The 21131-nt window shown below is 34.1% G+C and overlaps 4 protein-coding genes across 9 annotated transcripts in view; 1 reads left to right on the top strand and 3 right to left on the bottom strand.

Annotated features, from left to right (window-relative positions):
- Positions 1–7532, top strand: part of LOC149484923 (tubulin alpha chain-like) — a 31193-nt gene extending 23661 nt beyond the window's left edge. The window contains exons 1-9 of one of the 2 annotated variants that reach the window (XM_089701199.1): positions 1090–1181; positions 1669–1894; positions 2504–2676; positions 3290–3418; positions 4056–4226; positions 4614–4754; positions 5834–6049; positions 6894–7057; positions 7332–7532. In XM_089701199.1, coding sequence (XP_089557325.1) covers positions 1176–1181; positions 1669–1894; positions 2504–2676; positions 3290–3418; positions 4056–4226; positions 4614–4754; positions 5834–6049; positions 6894–7057; positions 7332–7464 — 1359 coding nt within the window. In that variant the 5' untranslated portion in view covers positions 1090–1175 and the 3' untranslated portion in view covers positions 7465–7532. Of the gene's footprint in view, positions 1–1089; positions 1182–1668; positions 1895–2503; positions 2677–3289; positions 3419–4055; positions 4227–4613; positions 4755–5833; positions 6050–6893; positions 7058–7331 lie in introns of those variants that run through there. The other variant, XM_089701200.1, reaches the window with a different exon arrangement.
- Positions 1–21131, bottom strand: part of LOC149484919 (uncharacterized) — a 99930-nt gene that overhangs the window by 32374 nt on the left and 46425 nt on the right. The gene's annotated exons all lie outside the window — the stretch shown is intronic.
- Positions 11580–21131, bottom strand: part of LOC149484920 (uncharacterized protein ZK1073.1) — a 52247-nt gene continuing 42695 nt past the window's right edge. For all 5 annotated transcript variants that reach the window (XM_089701206.1, XM_089701203.1, XM_089701204.1 and 2 more), the window contains one exon: positions 11580–12612. In XM_089701206.1, the coding sequence (XP_089557332.1) occupies positions 12424–12612 (189 nt within the window). In that variant the 3' untranslated portion in view covers positions 11580–12423. The remainder of the gene's footprint in view (positions 12613–21131) is intronic.
- On the bottom strand, positions 18163–19937 carry LOC149484922 (retinol dehydrogenase 12-like). Its single transcript, XM_089701153.1, has one exon. It carries the CDS (start codon positions 19563–19565, stop codon positions 18573–18575), a length of 993 nt encoding a protein of 330 aa, XP_089557279.1. The 5' UTR covers positions 19566–19937; the 3' UTR covers positions 18163–18572.

Here is a 21131-nt window from a genome sequence, read left to right as displayed (position 1 = left end):
AGTTCCCGTTCCCGCGGGATTTCCGGGATAAAACTTATCCTATGTGTTAATCCAAGTTACCCTCTATATGTGTGCTTAATTTCATTGTAATCGGTTCAGTAGTTTTTACGTGAAAGAGTAACAAACATCCATACATCCATACTTACAAATTACAAACTTTCGCCTTTATAATAGTAGTAGGATAAAATCGTTTCGGCACTTTTTGCATAAGTAAGCTAAAAACTATTGTTATTTGTGATATTATAATTGGGTCATTCCTGTGAATGAATTATGGAGCAGATACTAAGTAAATTGTTTCACTTTCAAAATTTGTTTGCTTTTTCTTACAGCTTATTAATATTTAAAAATTCGACTCATCATAATTTTCCTACATATTTACATTGAAAATTATAAGAGAAAAATAATTTCCTAAAATCTACCCCACTGCGAAAAATGCAAATTAACTTACATGTACAGTACCAGCATGTCAAAATTCTGGGGTACCCGATGGGGTGGCCATTGTTCTCTAATAGTTCGGACTTAGGGGTGCACCCTCCCCATAGTGACGTACTTGCCACCCTATAATATACAACACTTTTGAACGCATGTCTATAAAGTTTTAGGTCTATGGCAATAATTTTTTTTTAGAAAATTTAATTTTTGTAAGAAATATCTAAAATAGATGAAGGTTAATCTACTTTATTTTGTGGTAATTTATTAAACACACACACACAAGCAGGGGAACAAGTATAAAAATTCTGTTCCCGCCTCTTGATCGAATTTCCTTATTTTATAAAAAAAAATTAAACTAGTATACAACTTCAATTTACACACAAAAAATAAACATTTAACTATATACCTACATATATTATTTCGTGGCTATTTCCATTTTTTTATTTCGCTTGTAAAGAAACCTCTGTTGAAGTCATTTTATATAAAACCTCTTTACGTAAATTTTTGTATCTAGTTACTGGCCATTGACAAATTTGAATTATTTTTCATAAAAAAAAATAGATCAAGGAATGGAACAATTTTGAAGTTTTTTTACAATAGATCTGAGCGGCCCACCAGTCGGGCGCTGATTTGCAATTTTTTTTTTCAAAATTTCAGTTCCACCAAAATTTTTGTAAATCTGTTTTAGTTTACACGTTTTTTTATACTATTTTATACCGGATTTACCAAAATTACTAGTATTTATGATGGTGAGTATTTTTAAGTTCTTTAAATAGTACATACACATCCTAGTTCTCTACATTTTCTTTATTACATTAATTTAAGAACGAAAAACGATGTAAAATTATGTATTTTATTTTTGAAAGTAATTTATGTTTTAAATTTTGCATTTGATCTTCTAAATCATGCATGCAGTGCATCTACAAAGTTAGTTTTCCGGCGTGTTTATTTATAAACTGCATTGAAAATTGAAATGATTTACAATAATACTATAAGTAAATTACATGCGTGCCATGAATTTATTTGGAACGGACATTACTTTAAAAACTATTGATAGTAGTATTATTTCTCAATTATGTCAACAGTTGTCATACTATACGCAATGTAACAAAGCTTTATCTTGTTCCAATATGTAGCCTTTGGAAGTTACTTCCCTACGGTTCATACGTCATGTGAATTAATTTTCGACTCATTATCATTGAGAAATAAAACCAAGTCCTAATTTTGCTTGAGCAGAGGGAGTGCATCTCAATCCACGTGGGGCAGGCGGGGGTGCAGATGGGCGTAGCATGCTGGCAGTTATACTGTCTCGAGCACGGCATCCGTCCCGATGGCACACTGCCCCTCTGTGAGACTGAACCGAACGCTGCAGATTCCTGCTTTAATACCTTCTTTTCTGAGGCGGATAGAGGCAAGATGGTGCCTAGGGTGGTGATGGTGGATCTGGAGGAAACTGTTATTGGTTAGTGTCGGCAGTATATAACAGAAATGACTCGCATCACGTCTTGTAGAAGCAGTTCCTATAGACATACTGATGACTTAGAAGCAACGTGTCATACCTGATTTTATCTATTATCTAAATATCGTATCTTTAAATAATTTTTCATCTAATTTTTCATTTCATCATCTTACAGTGCATTTACATCAAACGAGCGAATGCTCATTCTAACCCCACTATATAAAATTATTTTAACATAAGCAGGCGTAGAGCATTCTTTCGTTCTTAGAGCGTTAGAAAAGTTTCTATACCCTGTCTTCGTTTGTAAATGCACCGTTATATGATAAACTTTTACCCTCCATTATGCCTGGTACAACTGCGCATTCTTTCTATGGATTAATTATTCACAACTTTTATTATATTTTATTTTATTATTCCTATGCGTTTATTATATACTAGCTTTCCGCCCGCGGCTTCGCCCGCTTTGTCTAAAACATAATAAATTATATAAATTATATATAAAAAACCGCATAAAAATCCGTTGCGTAGTTTTAAAGATTTAAGCATACATTGGGACATTGGGACAGAGAAAGCGACTTTTTTTATACTATGTAGTGATTCCACTTTCACCAGACGAAGTCCGATCAGGCGAGTACCGCCAACTCTACCACCCGGAACAACTGATCACGGGCAAGGAAGACGCGGCGAACAACTACGCGCGGGGACACTACTCCACCGGCCGGGAGGTGCTCGGGCCCGTCATGGAGCGGGTCAGGAAACTGGCTGACCAGTGCACGGGGCTGCAGGTGAGTTGGAAGATAAATGTTGAATATTGATCGTAGACCAGGATGCGGCTAACAACTACACGCGGGGAAACTTAAACTTGACCAGCTGGGAGATACTAGGATCTGTTATGGAGCGGGTCAGGAAACTGGCTGACCAGTGCACGGGGCTGCATGTGAGGTTTTCGAAGTTATAGGGCACATTAATTTTAATTTTAAATTTTTTTAGTAAATTGTGTGTTTCCACAATTTACTAGTTCCACTATTTATTTACATACTTTTATTTCGATTTTATTGTAAACAATTCCTTACATCATCTCCAGATTATCGAAGTTTAGTAAAAATGGACAAAGCCTAATAATGTCTATATGCCAAAATGTATATACCTAAGCCTTATAATTAATATCAAATTAATGTTGATCATTTAGTTTAGTTCCTTTACGATTAGCTTTTCACGATTTTAATCATTTTAACTTGAAATTATCCAGTGGTTCTTGGAAAAATTTAGATAATAAAAAATAATAAGTATATGAAAATATCAAACTTTCTTGTACTCGTAGCAGCTAGTGTAATTGTTTGACGCCATAAAGGAGATAAAAAAAAACATTTGAGTAATTGTAAAATATATTTATTCCAGGGTTTCTTCGTGTTCCACTCGTTCGGAGGCGGCACGGGTTCAGGGTTCACGTCGCTGCTGATGGAAAAACTTTCTGAAGAGTTTGGCAAGAAGAGCAAGTTGGAGTTCGCTATTTATCCCGCGCCTCAGGTATGTAGATTATCATAATAATTATGTGAATTCGTAATTAAAAATATTTATTAGCATGAATTATTGTGGTAGGTAACAGAAATAAACAAAGATAGTTTGTTTTCGAATTCGAATTACCAATTGATTGACATGCAAATATTAAATTAATTACAACACAATAGTTTAAATTCAATTTCAAATTACAATATGTATTTGAAGTCATGTTTAGATAATAATATGAAACTTTACATTTTTGGCACTACACATTTTTTATTTTGTTTGTACATGAAATAGTCGGAGCGCTGGCTTTCTGTTTGGCGATATATTACAGCGTTGCACGACACAATTCGGCGTCATAGCGCGGCGTCAGCTTACAGTTACATACGTGTTCTACCTGACACATTTTCTAGATTTTAAACATACCTAAAATTTTTATTTAGGTGTAGATACCTAAATCTATACTAATATTATAAAGCTGAAGAGTTTGTTTGAACGCGCTAATCTAAGGAACTACTGGTCCGATTTGAAAAATTCTTCGGTGTTAGATAGCCCTCATCACACTAAGACCAACAGGAGCGGAGCAATGCGGGTGAAACCGCGGGGCACAGCTAGTGTTTAGATATGTCCAAATCTTACAGTAGAGTAAACCTGTATTCAGGTATCTACAGCGGTAGTAGAGCCATACAACGCGGTGCTCACAACGCACGCGACCATCGGCCACTCGGACTGCGCCTTCATGGTGGACAATGAGGCGATATATGATATTTGCAGGCGGAGATTGTCCATTGAAAGACCGTCGTATGCCAACCTGAATAGGCTTATTTCACAGGTAATTTTCAATAGTTTTTAACTGTACGTATGTCTATTTTGGTGATACAAAAGGAAATCAGATTTCCTGTTCATATATTTCTATAGTTTAACTTAAAGTTCTTATTAATGCTTGCTTGCTAGTTGCACATTCTACAATCTACATACTTTGCTTTTGCGATAAATTATGATAAATTTTTAGCATCTTCTATAATAATAGCTTATCAAAAAACTGTCTGAAACCACACAGATTGTCTTTCAAAATAGTTTCTGACTAGTTTGGTTTTCAATTTAAATACGTCTTTTTTGGGCTAAGTAAACTAACATTAACCTTGGGATATATACCTAACCTTCTTTGTATGCACCTTCAGATAAACATATTTATTGAAATAAACCACTCATTATATAGGTGGTATCGTCGATAACCGCGTCGCTGCGGTTCGACGGCGCGCTGAACGTGGACCTGACGGAGTTCCAGACGAACCTGGTCCCGTACCCGCGGATACACTTCCCGCTCGCTGCGTACGCGCCCGTGGTCTCTGCTGATAAGGTGATACTGGTATTTCAAGTTTTTTTTAAGTATTTATTTATTTAAAAATATTTTCAGACTAGACTAGCGGTTGAAAGCTAACTATTGTGACGCCTGTTGTATGATAAATTATGCTCATACTAATAGCAATGTGAGGTGATACAATCTTAAATTAATATCTTATAATATTTCAGAATGTTATTTTTCAAATTGTCGTTGTGAATTTTATTTATTACTAGCAGTCCGCCCCGGCTTCGCCCGTGGTACATATTTACGTTTTCTCTACGTAAGAACCATCCTCGTACTTCAAGGAATATAATAAAAAAAGAATTAACGAAATCGGTTCAGCCGTTCTCAAGTTATGCGCTTACCAACACATTTTGGGATTCATTTTTATATTATAGATTATACACATAGCATTTTACATTAGACCGCCCCGATAAGTCTTTTGTCTTCTCGATATCACTTACTATCTAAATTATTATAATTCTCTAATTATTATATCTAATTATTATAATAACTCAAAAACGCATGTTGTATTTGCCTGTAATTGGATCTACATCTTGCTATGTATGCTAATTATGTCACATACTCAAAATCTTATATATAAAAATGAATCGCAAAATGTGTTGGTAAGCGCATAACTCGAGAACGGCTGAACCGATTTCGATAATTCTTTTTTTATTATATTCCTTGAAGTACGAGGATGGTTCTTATGTAGAGAAAACGTAAACATGTACCACGGGCGAAGCCGGGGCGGACCGCTAGTATATTATAAATATAAGATGTACATCTGTTGGCAAATCAAATAAATAAAATAAAATAAAATAAATAATGTTCAAGCTCGAACTATCCTACGACGACTAAAGCTACTATTTACCACTATAGGCGTCCCCACTGTCAATGCAATGTTAATACATTTTTTTTTTGTTATTGTAGATAGGGAAGCGCTTGACCTTGTGGTTCTCGAGTGATGGAAAGCTAAGATGTGGTCTAAGATGGTAGCGCTTCCCTAGTAGGTACTAGGGGAACACAGATTTATTACGTGCAGTAATCTACTATTTTTATATTTACAATTTTCAAGCCCGAACTATTGACAGGCGTACCACGAGGGCATGTCCGTCTCTGAGATCACCGCAGAACTGTTCGAGCCGCAGAACCAGATGGTGAAGTGCGACCCGCGCGACGGCAAGTACATGGCGTGCTGCTTGCTGTACCGCGGGGACGTCGTGCCCAAGGACGTGAACGCGGCCATCGCCGGCATGAAGGGACGCGCCGGGATCCGCTTTGTGGACTGGTGTCCCACCGGCTTTAAGGTGATGCGATAGGGCGTGTCACACGTGACGTTACTGATTACATGTGACGTCACACATGCCGTAGCGTGCAATACATCACACATCACAACAGCATACACGTCGTCTCATCACATTGCATTATATTATCACATCATTCATGGCATCACATGGGTTCGATTCCTGAATGTAATGTAATGATGAGATAGGTTTCTTTCTCGCTTTCATTTGCTCTAATTTCTAATACTCATGGAAACTCTTAATTAAAAATAATCTCTTACCATAATCTGTAATTTCCGTAATGTTGTATGATATATTGTCTAATGTATATTGTCTTTTACTGAATATTAAAATAAACATATCCACTCACACACATAATTATACACGTACGTGCATATACACACACACTCTCAATACTTAAAATAGCAATTATTTGTTTAAAATATATATATATATTTCTTTTTCTGTTGTTTTGTTATGTAATATGATGAAAGAGATTGAGCCTCACAACACAGGGGATCCTAGTGTGGGGCTCAATGCAACATATGTAAAAAAATTTTGTAACAAATAAAGAAATTTTTATCTTATATATAAAAATGAATCGCAAAATGTGTTGGTAAGCGCATAACTTGAGAACGGCTGAACCGATTTCGTTAATTCTTTTTTTATTATATTCCTTGAAGTACGAGGATGGTTCTTACGTAGAGAAAACGTAAATATGTACCACGGGCGAAGCCGGGGCGGACTGCTAGTTATAATATATATTTTTATGTATGTGCTGTTATTGTGCTAATAAAAAAAATTTCTTTCCCAACACGTATAATTTATTTTCAGTGTTGTTCTAATAAATGTTTATCTTTCCTTACAGGTGGGCATCAACTACCAGCCGCCGTCAGTAGTGGCGGGCGGCGACCTGGCGCAGGTGAAGCGCGCCGCGTCGATGTTGAGCAACACGACCGCCATCGCGGAGGCGTGGGGCAAGCTCGACCACAAGTTCGACCTCATGTACTCGAAGCGGGCCTTTGTGCACTGGTGGGTGTTTGTGTGCGTGTGTGTATGAAAAAGGATGTGAAAAAGGATGTGTGAAGAGTAAAATGTCAAAGTCATGGCAATATCGTCACGTCATGGAGTAAGGCGACGATTTTGGTATCTTTAAATCTTGCCAACGATGTTTCACTTCTGACACGTGTGCTCTTTTTTTTAAGGGATTGTCTAGAAGGTTCCAACTTATGTTGATTTAAATAAGTATTTATTTTAAGTGTTTCATACAAAATAACAATTTTTACAAATAAATTGAATGTTTCAGGTACGTCGGCGAGGGTATGGAGGAGGGCGAGTTTACAGAAGCGCGCGAGGACCTCGCGGCGCTGGAGCGGGACTACGACGAGGTGGCCATCGAGACGTGCGACATGCCGCCCGGCTGCGACGACGAGCTGTGACGCGTCTGACGCGCTGTGACGTCATCTGACGCGCTGACGTCCACGTCTGACGCATTGATGTGGCATGTCTGACGCGCTATGACGTCATCTGACGCGCTGACGTCCACGTCTGACGCACTGATGTGGGATGTCTGACGGGACGTGACGTCACTGCGCGCTCGCTGCTCGCCCGCTGTTACAATATACTGTCCGCGCTGTTGATTGCTTTGACTGGTAACGCTTTATAGTTCTAAACTTTATAGTCTAGTCGATGTTGAATTAATTATTGAAGCCTTTTTGTGAATATTGTACAGGGTTATTGTTTTATATGCAGTTAATGCATTTTTAACCGACTTCAAAAAAAGGAGGTTATCAATTCGGCCGGTATATATAGTTGTCTTTGAATATTATTACACAATTGCAATAAATATTGAACTTGAATAAATTGGATTCATAGATGTAAGATAATATTTTATACATTGGCGTTACCAGTCTAGAAAATGGATAATCCAGTAAAAAGCGTGGTGAAGGAGCGTCGACGCCAAAGCGGACGCAAGAAAACCGCGGCCCTATGGTTATAATGTTGATTATAGCAGAAATTGTTAAATTTTAATTAAAGGTATGAAAATGTCCGCAGAGGTCGGACGATGCTCAACTTGCCCAAAATATTTTTTTTTTATCATTAATCATGTCAGTAACATTTAGTTTTTTTTTATGCCACTCCCTCTTTCTTTGTCGAGTAAACTTGCGATTAGTTTATATTTTTGGCTTTTTTTTCTAAATTCTCTAGCAAATACTAGACAGAGAAATTTGGATTTAAAATTTTTGAGTCAATTTTGAAAAATTGCGAGCCGTGGGTGTGCTTAATATTGTAAGCGTAATTGTTTTGTACGTCTGTATCGTTTATTGAAATGTTTAAAAAGTTTTGATAGTGTTGTCTGTTTTAATAAATGTATATTTTTTCGAAATTTTGTTTTATTTAGTACCAAATTCATTTACAAACTATATAGTTGGTCATTAACCAAGGATAAAAATATTTATCTTAGGGTCAGTCTGTGAACCCAACATTTCATTGACCGAATTTTTAAGGCCTTAACAATTAACCGAGGTCTGATAATGAATTATACGCGCCTGTCTTTAACCGCAGTAGGAAGGAACTTCACTATTATAAGGCCCTTCGCTCATGGAGCTACTTAAAAAGAACTAGTCACAAACTCAAATTACTAACGAGTTGCCTGAGCGTCACAGCCCATACATGTTCTATGGAGATTCGCACACGACGCGACTAGTTACTAACTGGTGAGTAACGCGTTAACAACCAATCACGCGCGACGCGTCGTGTCGGTCTCCACGCTACTGGTTTCCCGAGTTTTTTTGTTTTTTATGATAAAATGAACGAGCAAACATTGACAAGTGACTGAAACCTTATAACTTGAGTAGCGTTGTATGCGAGATACAATTTGTAACTGGTTTGTAATCGTAATTACTGATTAGTTCAGTCATTTTTGAGTAGCTCCATGAGCGAAGGGCCTTAATGTTAATTAATATTGGAATTCAGAACATTTGTATCCTTGAAAATATTACGTACCATGGATCATTAAAAGCATTTTGTATAAGTACCTACCTAACCTAATAAGTTTCTTTTCATTTATAATATGAGGCTTTCATTCACGAGATCTCTTATGGCAATTATGAGATCTCTGATCATGTTAATTTTTATTTTTGAACTTAGTTCGAGGATTGATTTGATTCAATCGTCTCTACTCGAATAATAATAGGTATAGTGATTAGTGAAGAGCCGAGCGTTTAAAAGTTTGGACCATGTCGCTGAATTTTCTATAATCTATAGGAAATTACTAGATACATGCACCAGATTGAAAAAGGTGTATACCAATTTCAGCTTGGAAGAGAAAAACGGGGTAAGGAACAAGTAAATAATATAAACCACAATATATTTTGTATTTCTTTATTACTGATAATAATTTATAATAATATCTTGACTTAATCTTCAAGCTACATTTTTAAATCTATAAATCATAACAATAAATAGGTAACTGTATTTCATACATTATAATTATTTTCTTAACTAACTTACAATAATTACAGAATCAAAATAGAAAATAAATGTTATGAATATGCCAAAACATAAGATTTAAGAGAACGGTGGGCTGTTCACATGCTTTTTTACACGCTTTATATTAGCTTCACCTGTATGTTTGTATGTTTGTAACCGACTTCTTTGAGCGCGATTTTGACCCACTTTAAACGGCCAGATTTCGTTCAAACTTTGTAGATTTATTGAGGACCGATGACAATACACTAATTTGATAAAATTTTCTATTTTTTAGTTCGGTTTTCTATAAAAAGCGTGTTTTTTTAGTTTTATTAAACTATTATTATTAGTTTTTACGTTACTAGGAAAAGGTATAAAGAACTTAGTGGATTTTTTTTCTTTCATACAATGGATTAGGTAGTAAATTCTTCCAAAATAAATTTCTGTACATGAGTTTATTATGTATTCAATTACGTATAAATTAACGCTCAATGACTCACAATTCTCATGTGATGCGATTATTACTTAAAAGGATTATTATTTATTACATTAAGCAAATGGTAATTAAAATTGGGTATAATGAAAATTATTTACAGCATATTAATTATTGTTTAATTTTTCAGAATACATGTTTAATAATAATTTCATTCTTTACGTTTGTATTATTTTGATCATTTATATAATAATATAGTTCTACTAAATATTGTTAATAATTGTTCTTATGAGTAATAAAGTCTTTAAACCTAAACCTAAATAGAAAAATACATCATGTGCATTTGCTCAACAAAGTTCTACAGGGACTTTTAAATTTCGTTTTACTTTTCAAATCGGATTATAAAAGGGAATTAAATAAATAAAAGATCAAATTTACAGTAGTGAGATGAAAATATAATACTATACAGGTAAATTAGCTTGGAGAAATTTTTGCGTTTGTAGTAGTGTATGGTCAGCAAATAAAATAAAACAACATTTTATTTTTAGTTTTTATTTTATATATATAAGGGATTTTAAATTAAACTATATGTGTTTCTCCTCTGAAAAAGATGAGACTTTATTTTAATATTTGCACATTTAACATACATATAACTTCTACATTAACAATGTTACTAAAATGAAAAATTTACTAACCTGAAAAAGAAACGACATTTAAAGTTTAATTCTTTAGTTTGAGAAGTCAAAGGCTTGCCTCGACCATGTTTTAACACACTGGAGCCATTTTGAATTAACAATATAAAGTTACAACACTTACACCCAAATTAAACACTAGTTATGGCCCTGCCTTCATACAAAACTGCTGAATACGCCGTTCGCACGGGAATAGAATGTGGATGCGATTTCCCTTAGTTAGCATCCAAGCTTACGTCTTTATAATTATTAAACTGTATAAATTCATTCTTTAACTCCGGTCTGCATCGTGCAGACATGGGTGTAAAAGTCTCATTTTAGCTATTAAATGTAGTTTTTAAGTACATCTGAGTTTTCATTTGGGGCCTCCGGCTGCGGGACATGTAATTCACTTCAACAAATATTATAACAATAATAACAAATAATAACAACAATCAACAAATACAAAATTTATCAATTAAACTACGTACATAATAATTATAATTTTTGAATGAAATGTGTGCTTTATGTTCTAACGGTACCAAACGACTGCACGTGGCACCTGCGGACAGCGTAAACTGGTTTATTCTGGTTTTGTGCGTGTTTCCACTTTCCACTATCAAGTGACGATTTATTTATTTGTTTTGTTTCGTAATTATTATGGTCAAATATTAATTATGAAACAAATTATTATGGACACGATATTTTATTGTTTCACGGTAGTCGCCTTGTCGTTTGCTCAAGGACGTAAAATTGAATGATATATTTTTTTTTATAAAGTCAAAACCATTTTCTTTCAAATAAAAACTTGTTTTTATTGAAAACAAAAGTGTTGCTAGGAATAAGTATAAAATTAAATAGTAATGTTAGGATATCGAAACATTTTTGTATAGGCCAGAACGATATAGTGGAAACGCGCTCTAAGATCTGAGTAATATACACACCACTACATATGCAAAAATTTCTCCAAGCTAATTTACCTGTAAAATTATTCGTTCTGCTTATAAGTTTAATTTAAATTTGTTGTTTTCAAAAGTTTGACACGACATGAATTCGTTCATAAGGAAAATGAAATATTTTGCATACAAAGAGCACTTTAAAATGAAAATGAATGCATGATTTTTATAATAAAAAATGAAACAATGGTAAATAATTACAGAACTAAATTGAAATATCTTATTTTCTAACAAAAAAATGTACAACTAATAAATTTTGCATTATTTTACGATGCTTCAATGACATCATAATATTGTAATATATTTCATAAAATTTAAATTTATAAATCTAAAGCAAACATCGTTCACACAGAGGCCGGTGACGACTATAGCCAAGAGCGAGCAGAATTGAAAGAATTGTACCTGTGATTGTACCTAAGAACTTTTCTATCTATTACAGCCTATAGTTTAGGCTATTGTTCTGTTTCCAAATAAACAAACTATGGGGATTCTGATAACAATTTTCTCGACTTTCACAAAAAAATAAATTTAAACAAACAAAAAAAAACTAACAACCGAAAAACGTCTACATAAAAATCCCCATAGCATATACTCGCACGCCAACCGCTATACCCGACCCAGGAAACCTCAATCACACCATACACCTTACCAAACTCACACTACAGCCATAGTACTAACATACTACAACTTCCTCGGCAGCAGCGTCTCCTCCACATTCGGTGTGACTAACAACCAGCACTGACCTCAATCACACCGTCTTTTAACATCACTACACTACAACTTTCTCCAATGCCAACTCCGCCACGGTGTGATAGCCAGCACTGACCACAATCACACCGCCTCCCCTACACCCAACCCGAGACCACTCTACAGTTTCCTGGGCGGTGGTGTCTCCGCAGTGTTCGGTGTGAGCGACAACCTGCGGATATTGGGCTTGTCGTATTCTTCCATAGACATAGCGCGAGACATGCGTCGTTCCACACCAGGTGGAGGTAGTGACGTCAGCAAGCCTTGCCCTTGGCAGAATAGCAGAAGGGATTGAGCTACTTTCGCGGGCTGGAAAATATTGGTAATAAAAATAAATAATTTGTTAGTGTTAAAAAGTGAACATAGGTACATTTTAACCCAATAGTGAATAGAGAATCGCATAGGTATTATATAGAAAATATATTATCTGTATAGAAAGGAAAAATGGTAGGTATATGGAAGGAAAAATTATGACTGGTTTTCTGAGCCTTTTAAAAAACAATAGACATTTAACCAAAATAACACCTGATGGGGGACGGTGATAAGCCTTATAAATAATATGACAATAAAACATATTTTATGCATTGGCGATAACATAAACTTCGATTATTATCGGGTAATGCGTTGCTGAATGCACGACTCAACATTAAATAAGTATGAAAAAATATTTATTTCTACCACTAGGGAAATCGAAGTCGAAAAAATGTGTGCGTGTACTAGTTAGTGTACACACGTAAGAAGTGAAACTTATTCTTCAAAAAAATAATTTATTATATGCAACTTTACATAAATACGGCGAATCACGCGTGGTAGGGATAAGAAAAGATGGCGCGTAACGGAAAAATGTCACGCGTAACGAAAAAATGTTACACTAAATTTTTTTTCAACCCCGATAAAGAAGTTTCACTTCAAAAAAGTTTATGATGAAACTCTTAACAGAAAAATTACTACAAAAAAAGCTGTTAAATTTCATTTAAAATTGAATTATTCAAGTAGACATTTATTCAATTAAACAGGTTTTTAAAATAAATGTTGGAAACTCTCGTCAACATACTAACAACGAAAACCTATTCTAAAAGAACTCGGAAACTGGCCATTATTGACTAAGGGCCGATTTTTCAACCCTTAGTTAAAACTTATTCATCGAATATCGTATTAAACAACCATTTTAAAAATGTGTTACTTGCCCACTTTTTGACAGTTTTTAGGTGACATCTGTATATTCATCTGATTGTGTAATACTTTATTGGACGGATAAAATTTAACCAAGGATTGAAAAATCAGCCCTAAATAGAATTAATCGTGTGAGTGTATAAAGTGTAGTTTAATACAAGGTTTTTTGGATTTTTTTTAATGTATATAACATCTCCTCATTTACGTAATGTGAGGTAATATGCGCTAATTTTTAACGCAAATAAAAAATATGAATTCTTAAAAAAAAGTACGATAGGATATGCTAATAGGATAATAAATAACCTTTGATTATTTGCACGGCTTGTTCAAAACAAATATTGTGCTAGTCGTGTCATAAATAAACAGTTTTATCCAATCACTACTTACTTACAAGCAAATATTTATTTAGGCTCAGTGTATAGTTACGCGATAGACTTTAAATATCATTTTTTTATTTACCTAGATTATATCATTATCTACAAACTAACCCGTCAGACATTAGAAGCCTGGATTCGCGCGAATTATGAAAAAATGTTGTGTGGTTTTATGAAACCACGGTAAAAGTGAAACTGTTCGAACGGTTCCGAACACTGCTTTGTGTAGCGCATGTCGCGTGACGGTCGGCTGCCGATTAGGTATACCGTATACCTACTCGGCAGCCGCGATACACGCGACATGCGCTACAACTACATAGACCAAAAAGTTTGAGACGATGTAATAAACGTTTCACTTTAAAAAATAATTTTTAGCACATTCTTTTTTTCATTTTTATTTTTTTTCCTAAAACCATCTATTATCAGATTGTTGGTTTCAAAACAATCCAGCTATTCACGTGTGATGCTGTGACCAAGGGAAAATAGCGATTCAATTTTATATTAAGAAAGTTTAACCTTCGTTTCACATCAGTTGCTTATGACTTTAAATTATTATAATGGATGTAACTAATTTTAAACACGCAAATAAAACTTCATCAACAGATATACCTACCTACTATTTCTTTCGAGCAAAAAGCACTGTAGTCTAACGGAAGGACAAATTTGAGCACATTGTAGTGTAACGGAAGCACAGAATAGGTACTTAATATTAGCTACGCTAACGGAAGGACAATTTTGTATTTTAATTATACAATTATTACATATACAACTAGTGAGGATAAATTTTCATTAACAGTAAGACGAACCTAGGTTAATTTTTTTTATTTCCATGCAACATTTGTAAATACGTTTTTATATAAAAATTATGTCATTTACGATAACATTTTTTTATTTATGTATGTGTTTTGGCAAAAAATATAAAAGCTTTCAATGAAATATAAATGAAAATAATTATGCTGTTCATATTCGGAAAAATAAATAGCATAATCTATTCGTTAGATCACACGATCCATTGTTTCTTTTTAAACAAACCAATTAATAATAAAACACTTAAACAATTACATTGTAAATTTTCTTTAACAATTGCAGTCATTATCTGTATTACACAAGGAAAGATTTTTATTTTATATTTTTATATTTTTTATGATAATATAAAAATACGGTACAATCGTCAATCTGACCTCAAAAGTTCATGATCCATATTATCAATGGATGATTATTATTCATAATTATTTTTAATTTTTGTGTATAATATTCATAATATTTTGCCTTAACCCACTGCAGAAATGGATAACATTAGCTTTGTAGAGATGAATCTACGTAAACTGTAAATGTACAGATTTTCTCATACAAACAAGAACTTTTTCACTTAGTTTACCAATTAATTTATTGTAGTGATACTTAAGTATTAAGATGTACCTAAAATATAGGTATATAACATTAATAATGTTGATGTCATGTTTCGGGGCATTCCGATATCTAAAAATCATACAAAATCTGACCCAAATTGTACGATCTGTCACAGTTCATCGTTCTTGATCCTTACTTATATAAAAATATAGTGACGTAATAAAATATGTCTATGTTTATAACTGACGAGCTCTGTGTATATTTATATCCATACTAATATTATAAATGCGAAAGTAACTCTGTATGTCTGTCTGTTACTCAATCACGCCTTAACTACTGAACTAATTTGCATAAAATTTGGTATAGAGATATTTTGATACCCGAGAAAGGACATAGGATAGGTTTTATCCCGTAAATCCTACGGGAACAGGTTTTTCTTTGAAAACACGGGCGAAGCCGCGGGCGTAAAGCTAGTATTATATTATGTATATAAGCACCCTTGGAAAAGTACAAAGGTTTTGTCCCGAAAAGAAAACCTTGGGCGTTAAAGTTCACGAACATACTCTTGAACCAAAAGTAATTTTAGTACACAAGTAGATTATACAATATACATTATTATCTATCGAAGTACATAAGTTACGGTTTCAGTAAGTATATATTCGTTATTTTATGTTATTTTTCAATTAAAAAACAAATATTGAATTTTATTAGGAAAATATTAGGAAAATTATTAGGAAAGTACTGATCAATCAATCAATACGCAGTGTAATTGCAATGAAAATTATAACAGCAATATATTATTATTCAGTATCTACAGTATTAATTATTATATTTTTAATAGGCATGACGAAAGATTTTGAAATTCTCTTCCATAATGTGTGTATACGTTTACTATACAAGAAAAACCCTATATTTCGGTAATATACTTAAATTTAACGAAGATTAAAGCCATTTTTCAAAAAATATTTAATATCTGTGCCAAAACAGCTCGCAGGTGTCATGGCGTAGGCGTGACGTCAAACTTTGGTAAATACGTAATTATTTGTACGCATTGCGAAGAAAATTAAAAAAGTCTTTATTTAATATGTGTTATAGAAACGAATTACAAAGTTTATAAGTGGTGTGCAGTATTGCAGTGTGAATCCACATAAAAATAATGCTCAAAAATGTGTTAGTAATTATTTCAAGCGAAAAAATAATAAGAAATTATTGTATAAAGTTGGCGCGGAGAATCCCGAACCTTGTATTCGTGAATTCGCAATTATATTTCTGTTCTGAGTCGATAAAGCATACGTGAAACAATAGAAAATAAATAAAAATGCGTATTCTCAACATATTCATAACAACAAAATACATCTGACGTGAGTTGTTTACTTATGCGTGACGTCACGCGTGTTTTAGTCAAAATGGCGAACTTCAGAATTTCAATGTTTTATTTTATTGATAATCTCATTAATCTTAATGTTTTTAAGATTTCTAAGTCGCTATATTTAATTTATTTATTATACATTTTCCCTTAAAAACACTAATACGATCATTTATGGATACTGTCGTCATGCCTATTATCTGCAAATTAAGAAATCCCAATTTAATTTTAAATCATCATTTTTATTATGATCAAAAATGGTACCTTTAAATGTGTTTTGGTTTTTCGTGGCAAATCTATTAGATTCGTTGGAGTGTAATAATTTTATAATAATAAGAAGGTAAACTATACCTATCACGTTTTATAAATAAATCCCAGACACAATTAATAATACTAACTACATACGTTCAGACGTCACGTATACTTACACAATTAATATATAATGTTAACAAACAGGTTGAAAATCCGAGTCATCGATGTAAAAACAACAAAAAAAGGAGAAAAAAGTGCTACGAATGAGTAACTTCCTTCCTCATAGAATATAATAAATAAATAATAAATATTTCAGGACAATTTTCACACACGGAAAGACCTGATCCCATACTAAAGCTTACAGAGCAAACACTTATGTTCATCACACAAATATTTGCCCCGGGTGGGAATCGAACCCACCCAACGACCAGTGGCTTGGCAGGCAGGGTCACCAAGCCAACCGTATAGTATAAAATAAAGTCGTTAATTTTTTTTTTTTATTGAAATGATAGGCACTAACCTAATTTACAACTCAAAAGGAACCTAACCTAATGATTTTTCTCGTTTTAGTAATTTATATTATGCTAAAACGTAAATATTATTAATGTTCGGTTTTCATGGGCACCACGACTCATTACATGATTATTAATTGGACATGATTCATTGACATTATAATATGAATATATTATTATTTTGAGGCGTTTAAAAACGCATTACCTATTGTATAATTTTGCATAAAAACAGTACATTGTCTACATTCGTTCAAGGAGCTCAAAGCAGTCTAATTTATAGTGGAATTCGTGACCATTTTAACATACTTCATACCTAGTGGATTTGGAGCAACACAGGAATTATTAAAATTGATCGTCAATTCTGTATCACTGTACTAAATATTATGAGGGCCTTTCTAGAATTATTGTTATTAAAAAATAAACATTTATGTAAGAACAGTCCTACGAAAGTTTGTGAGGATGTGTGTGTGTGTTTGTTACTATTTCACACAAATACTACTGAACAGATTACAATGAAATTTAGCACACATATAGAGGGTAACTTAGATTAACATAAGCTAGGTCTAATCCCAGAAATCCCACGGGAACGGGAGATATGCGGGTTTTTCTTTGAAAACACGGGCGAAGCCGCAGACGGAAAGCTAGTATCCTATAATTTGAGGCAGCCCTTATTGATACGTAATGTTCAAAGTACCTATATGTGATTAGAAAAGTAAACAACGATACAGTAAATTATTTATAGATAATCAAATCAGCAAAATTATGTATTGTGTGTAATTTATAATTTCTTAGCAGTCATTTAATAGTTGGATATTTATTAAATAATACATAATTTGATTTCGCTCACTTGAATCGTTTAATAAAGAGATATCGAATACAAGCATTTTATTATTATATTTACAGTTAGCACCCTTTTACAATAATAAAGTCGATACCTACTTAATATTACGCGGTCGTGACCTGACTAAATATATTATATTTTTCCATACATTCCATGGATTTACATACGATATTTTTTTTTGTTTAATTTCGTTTACAAAAAATACTATTGTATGATAATAATACTTTACATGACAATCATCTCAATCACAAGAAATACCATTAAACAGAAACGCAATCATAATATCACCGACATTAAATAGTTAATCACAGAAGCTTCCAAGGATAACTCAAACATACTTAACAATCAAAGTAAAGATTAATGTAAAACTGCACACCACAAGATCCCTAAATCACATAAAGTTACTGCAACGGCCTGAAACACTGTTCCACTTCATCCTTGCCCAGTCTAACGAGACGAACGGACTCTTCCCAGAGCTGTTCAGCTAACTTATCATTATAAGCCAAGCTCTTCGCACGAGATAGCCTACAATTCTTGAAGAACTCCCCGCTCACCTCTCCAGCCTTCTTATCCAGAGCCACGTGTATCGCGGTCTGCGCCCCCTCCCACGGAGTCTTGAAAAAGTTCTTGAAGAAAACCGTTATTATCGTCCCGAGAAAACTTCCGATACAATTGAATATCGTCGTCCCCACCGCCCCGGGGTCGACGCAGTTGATCACAACATTAGCGTTATCTAATTTCTTTGTTAGCTCTCGAGCGAACAATATTAAACACAACTTGCTGTTCCCGTACAACTGGATACCGTTCCAGTATTTGAGACTGTTCATGTGATCGAAGTTAACTACACCAATATTATGTAAAATAGATGATGTGTTAACTACTCTAGCGGGTTCTCCGCTCTTGCCCGTTTTTAATAATAAGGGCAGCAGAAGTAAAGTGAGCAGGAATTGTCCAAAATAGTTCACTTGCATTATAAAGTGCATTCCATCTTTCGTCAAGAAATCGAAACCGATTCCGATGCCGGCGTTGTTAATTAAAATATCCAAACGTTGTTCATTCTGTAATATGTCCGCGACGAATTTGCGTATCGACGAGAGGGAAGAAAGGTCTAATAATTTGAAGAAAACTTTCTCATTACCGGTGCGCTCGATAATTTGTTTTCGACCATTAGTTCCTTCGTCGATGAAAGGGCAGGCGACTATAACTCGCGCGCCTCGGCTTGCGAAATCGGTCGCAATCCGCAAGCCCATACCGGACGTGCCTCCGGTGACGATGACCGTTTTCCCTTCGAGGTTCTTCTTGGATTTGCAGAGCGCATTTGTATTTTTCTGCCACAGTCCCACGAGGACCGCGACGATCGCGGTCAATAATAAAATGTAAGCCACAGCCAGCATTGTTACACGCCGGGCGATCGAAACTAAGTGCGGTATTCACTGTATAGTTTCATTTATATTCACGTGTCCTCATGAACTTCAAATAAAAACTCAGTGTAGCGTTTAAGCCGATGTTTTCGTTTATCACAAGTGGCAATTTTGAATCCACACTCCACGCGGAACTGCCCTTGCAAAATGTCGTTTTCACACTCGCGTCACTGATCGATTAAAAATTATATTCCACAAAATATATGCACTCTGTGTTCGATGTATTGTAAAGTATGTCAGGCGACGCAACGGCGAATAACTGGCAATGTGAGGGCCTATTGCTTTCGCGTGTGATGCAAGCCACACTCGGCTTATTGCATCGTTCACCCAAGTAGCCAATATGAAACTAACATTTTCTAAACTATAAGGACGGCGGACTAAAGCAATTATTGTAATGTACGTAAATTAATGCGAAAATAAAACATAGATAGTTCGCATTCGTTTCCACAATTTTTTTTTTATATTAGCACTACTAATAACGTGTGAGTCGTGTGACCTATGAGATAAGATATGACGAGTTCATAATAGGTAACTGGGACATATAATTTTGAAAAAACGACTTAAAAACTTTCCTACCAGAGCTGTGACGTCAATTGTTATAGCAGTTTTTACGGCTACCACACGCCTGGACAATAATATTGAAAATTTATTGCTTAAAAACGAGTTGTTTGGTTTTGATTAGCTATAAATGTGATAAATGATAATATTATAAGGACATAATTTAATCTAGTCAAATCCATAACTTAGAACGTTATTATTACAAATATGTACATCAAATTAAAACCCAATTATTAAGTAAGAAGGTTCATGATTTTTTTAATTAAACACACGGGGTTTACTACCGGAACTGTCAGCGTGTTTTCGGTACCTACTGAATTCAAAATTCATTTTTATTTTAAAAATAACTTTTGAATTATTGCAAAAAATACCGTTTTGCTATAAATTTTGTATATAATATGATCTTTCCAATAACCACAAAAATAATAATTCACTCAATTGTGTATGAACCTGCATTTCCGCACTATATAACCTAGTTCTTAACTAGGCAAGTGCCCCTATTCGATTGTATTTTTTGTTTATCTTCGCATCATTTGCGCGATTTATAAATAACTTTCATATATTTGTTGTGTCATAAATAACTACTGTTTATATTTTTTGTTATTGACGTATTTCTTTTGGAAAATGTACAGTTGTTCCACGAAGAGGAAATAAAGTATAATTTCATTAAAAAATACACAGCAAAAAAAAACATTCAATGGTATCTTATTCTTGTTTTCCAAATAGGGAAAATTATTATTACGTAACTAAAAAATGTTTTTAAGAGACCTTTTGGCTTTTATGATATTACTAGCGACCCGCCCCGGCTTCGCACGGGTGCAATGGCGGCCGGCCGGTACCGCCGCAAACGCTACGTCCCGCAATTTTTAAATCTGTAATATCTTCGAAAATATTCACTTAAATCATACGGTGTAAAGGGCCATATAGATCTATATTAAATGAACAATGTTTTCAAGGTATTCAATTGGTTAAGGATTAATG

The sequence above is a fragment of the Colias philodice genome, chromosome 11 (assembly GCF_061535455.1).
Source record: "Colias philodice isolate Cphi_HAF_F1 chromosome 11, ilColPhil1 Martin Lab GWU primary, whole genome shotgun sequence".
In the NCBI taxonomy this organism is placed as follows: domain Eukaryota; kingdom Metazoa; phylum Arthropoda; class Insecta; order Lepidoptera; family Pieridae; genus Colias; species Colias philodice.
This window is presented reverse-complemented; position numbering and strand designations above follow the sequence as displayed.